Genomic DNA, 2795 nt, shown 5'->3' with positions numbered 1-2795 from the left:
AACAGGAAGGAATGCAGATTAAACGATTGAGATATATATTGCATAAATTGAAAGAAATTTTTGTTCGATAAGTTACAAAGAAATAGCACAAAAAATTACAGTTTTATGTCACTATGAAATAATAAATAAATTGAATCATCGTGTGGTGTGTTCTTGTACTCCAAACAATTTTTTTTTCCTTTTTTTTTTTTTTTTAAACTTACGAAAATTATCAGTTTTTATGTTTAACAATAATGAATTGAACGAGATCACATAGTTGATACTATTCTGCCAAAAATTGAATAAAAAGGAGTAGTTATTTAAAATTAAAGAACAACATAGTTTTACAAACTACATTGGAGGATTTGTTCCAAACGCAGACACAACTAGCCAAGCATAGGATTCAAATTCTCTCTCGTTATTGCTTCAAATTCGTCTCCAGTTTCTCCTCGTTAAACACTAAATTCTCTCATCAAATCTAGGAAAATAATTGAAGTAATTTCTGTAAAATGCTTTCTTCAGCAAATAATCTAATCCTCCACACAGTATTTGCAATCTCCCTTACTCTCATCCTTTCTTTTCTCAAGATCCCTGCCCTATTTCTCTATGGCCTCCACACTTACATACACCCAGATGATGTAAATCCCAACAACAATACATCCTCAAAAGGCATCAGAGCAGCCATTAGAAGGCCAGGTGCACTTGATTCTGAACAACCCAGAAAGAAATCCAAAGATAGATTTGAGTTTGATGAGAATAAAGCTCAGATCTTTAGGTTGAAACTCAATGAAAGTCAATTACAATCAAGAATTTATTTCAGAGAGTATTATAGTGCGTTTAATTTTACAATTATAGCCATATTATCATTGGCGCTTCATAAATTCTTGTGGGTGGATTCGGATTCTGGCATTGTGAGAAATGGGACTATAATCCCTATTTTATTGGGTATTGTGGGAGTTTGTAGGGATCTGTTTTTAATTGTTAGAATAAGTTTTGAAAGGTCTGCATCGAAGAGATTGGACAAGCAATTGAGTTTCATACTGGGGCTTTTGGGTTTTCTTTTGGGGTTAATTGTTGTTTATGATTTTGTTCCTAAGTGGCTTCTTGATTTTGGGTTTCAATCATTGGATGGGTTTGGGAAGTTTACTGTCGCTGTTTTCATGGGCTGCCTTGTGGGTTTTCTTTATATACCAACATTGAGGAATGCTCGTGCATTTTGGCTTGGAACTGATCAAATTCGATGTAATTTGTCTATAATTTCGTGTGGATGGATTGCAAGAATGCTTCTTTATGCTAATTACTTATCAGTTGTGTTCACTTCATTGCTTTGGATTAGTCCGTTTGCAGAATTCTTTGTTAACAAGACAATTGATGGAAAAAAAGGGTCAAATTTAGCTAGCAAGAGTGGGACAGCCACAGAATTGGCTGGGAATGTTGGCATGTCAAGAATGATTTTCGAGAAATTTAGGCTTTGGTGCTTGTTGATTACGGGTATTTTGCAAATCCTGACTATCCGTTCCAACGCGCAAATATTCTTGAATGAAGCTGTTTTATGTTGGTACCAGAGGTTGCACGCAAGCAGGGTTCCCGACTTAGACTATAGCCAGGCAAAGGTTTTTCTACACAACCATTACATTAGTCTAGTAGTTCTGCAGTTGTTTCTACCTGCTGGCATGTTACTTCTTCTCCTTGGCTTATCTCAAATTAACGATAACTTGCTGACAGATCTCCCATGGGTATGTAATTCATTGCCTTGCTTTGTTTTGGTTAAAGAAATCATAGTCTTTATGGCGTGGTGGATTATCTTTGTTTGGGCTGTATTTACAACTGTAATCCTTGCTCTTTATCGACGTGGGATTCTGTATGTTTCATGATCATGACGATATCGTTCTGACTTTTTTCTCACTTTACAGTGCCATTATTTAGGATTGTAATAGGTTTTCTGAGAAGTGATTGTATTTTGTAACAATATCCTCCTCATTTTGCATTGAGGGGTTCAATTTGGGTCAACGAATATGCTTCTAGAGCCTTTGATACTTGATTATTTACTCCTTGGGTACTATGGGTATTTTTACATGATAAATTTTTGGATACTTTCCCCCCAAATACCATCTTAGATCAAAACCTTTATTCTTTCTGTTTTTACTTATGTATTGACTGTGTGGCATTGTCAGACTTGAAACAACATTGGTGTCAAACATTTCATCAATGGATTGGTCATTGATAGATTGCTTTTTGTTCAGACTAATGAGTCTCATATATCTTTATGAACCAAGTCACCAACCTAGTGCTGTTCTTGATCTCGATTTGCTCCAGCATTAGATGAGATAATAATGTACTAAGTATCCAAGTCATTGCAAATGGTATATGTAATAGTTACAGTTGAGTATCTAAAGGATCTCGAAGACCCATATTCCAACAATACTTCAAGTCAATGCAAATATCAAGTTGAATTTATTTGCTACAGAAATAATTGTAACTGATTACTGGAGAGGTTCAATGAAGATGTGCGGACTAAATTCAAATTCATTGAATGAACTAGGTTATTGAAATGCACTGTATTGAAAAAGAAAAAATTGTGTCCACTGTATTGTAATGTACATTGTTGTCTAATTCTACATACCAGATGTTCCCTTTCGGTAGTAGATATGTTACGTTGGAAGACAACGGGCCGCCCACGTGGGTTGACCCTAGCCGGTTTGCATGGAGATGAATTTTGGAAGGAGGAGTTGGAAATTAAATTTGAAACTTAACCTCCTTCATCAACTTCTTCCAAAATAACTTCCTTTCCATCAAAAACTGAACACATAAATGGT

General features: G+C 35.3%; 1 protein-coding gene across 1 annotated transcript; it reads left to right on the top strand.

The window, feature by feature from the left end:
- The first annotated feature begins 316 nt into the window (after positions 1-316).
- Positions 317-2038, top strand: LOC111393162. Its single transcript, XM_023018559.1, has one exon. The coding sequence runs from the start codon at positions 489-491 to the stop codon at positions 1851-1853; it is 1365 nt and encodes a 454-aa protein (XP_022874327.1). The 5' UTR covers positions 317-488; the 3' UTR covers positions 1854-2038.
- Positions 2039-2795: the final 757 nt, after the last annotated feature.

Source organism: Olea europaea, chromosome 1, assembly GCF_002742605.1.
Source record: "Olea europaea var. sylvestris chromosome 1, O_europaea_v1, whole genome shotgun sequence".
NCBI lineage: Eukaryota > Viridiplantae > Streptophyta > Magnoliopsida > Lamiales > Oleaceae > Olea > Olea europaea.
The sequence above is the reverse complement of the archived record's forward strand: the minus strand, read 5'-3'. Positions and strand labels throughout refer to the sequence as shown.

Excerpts from the sequence above, each read along its gene's own strand:
- LOC111393162 (XM_023018559.1), top strand. The coding sequence starts at position 489 with ATGCTTTCTTCAGCAAATAATCTAATCCTCCACACAGTATTTGCAATC.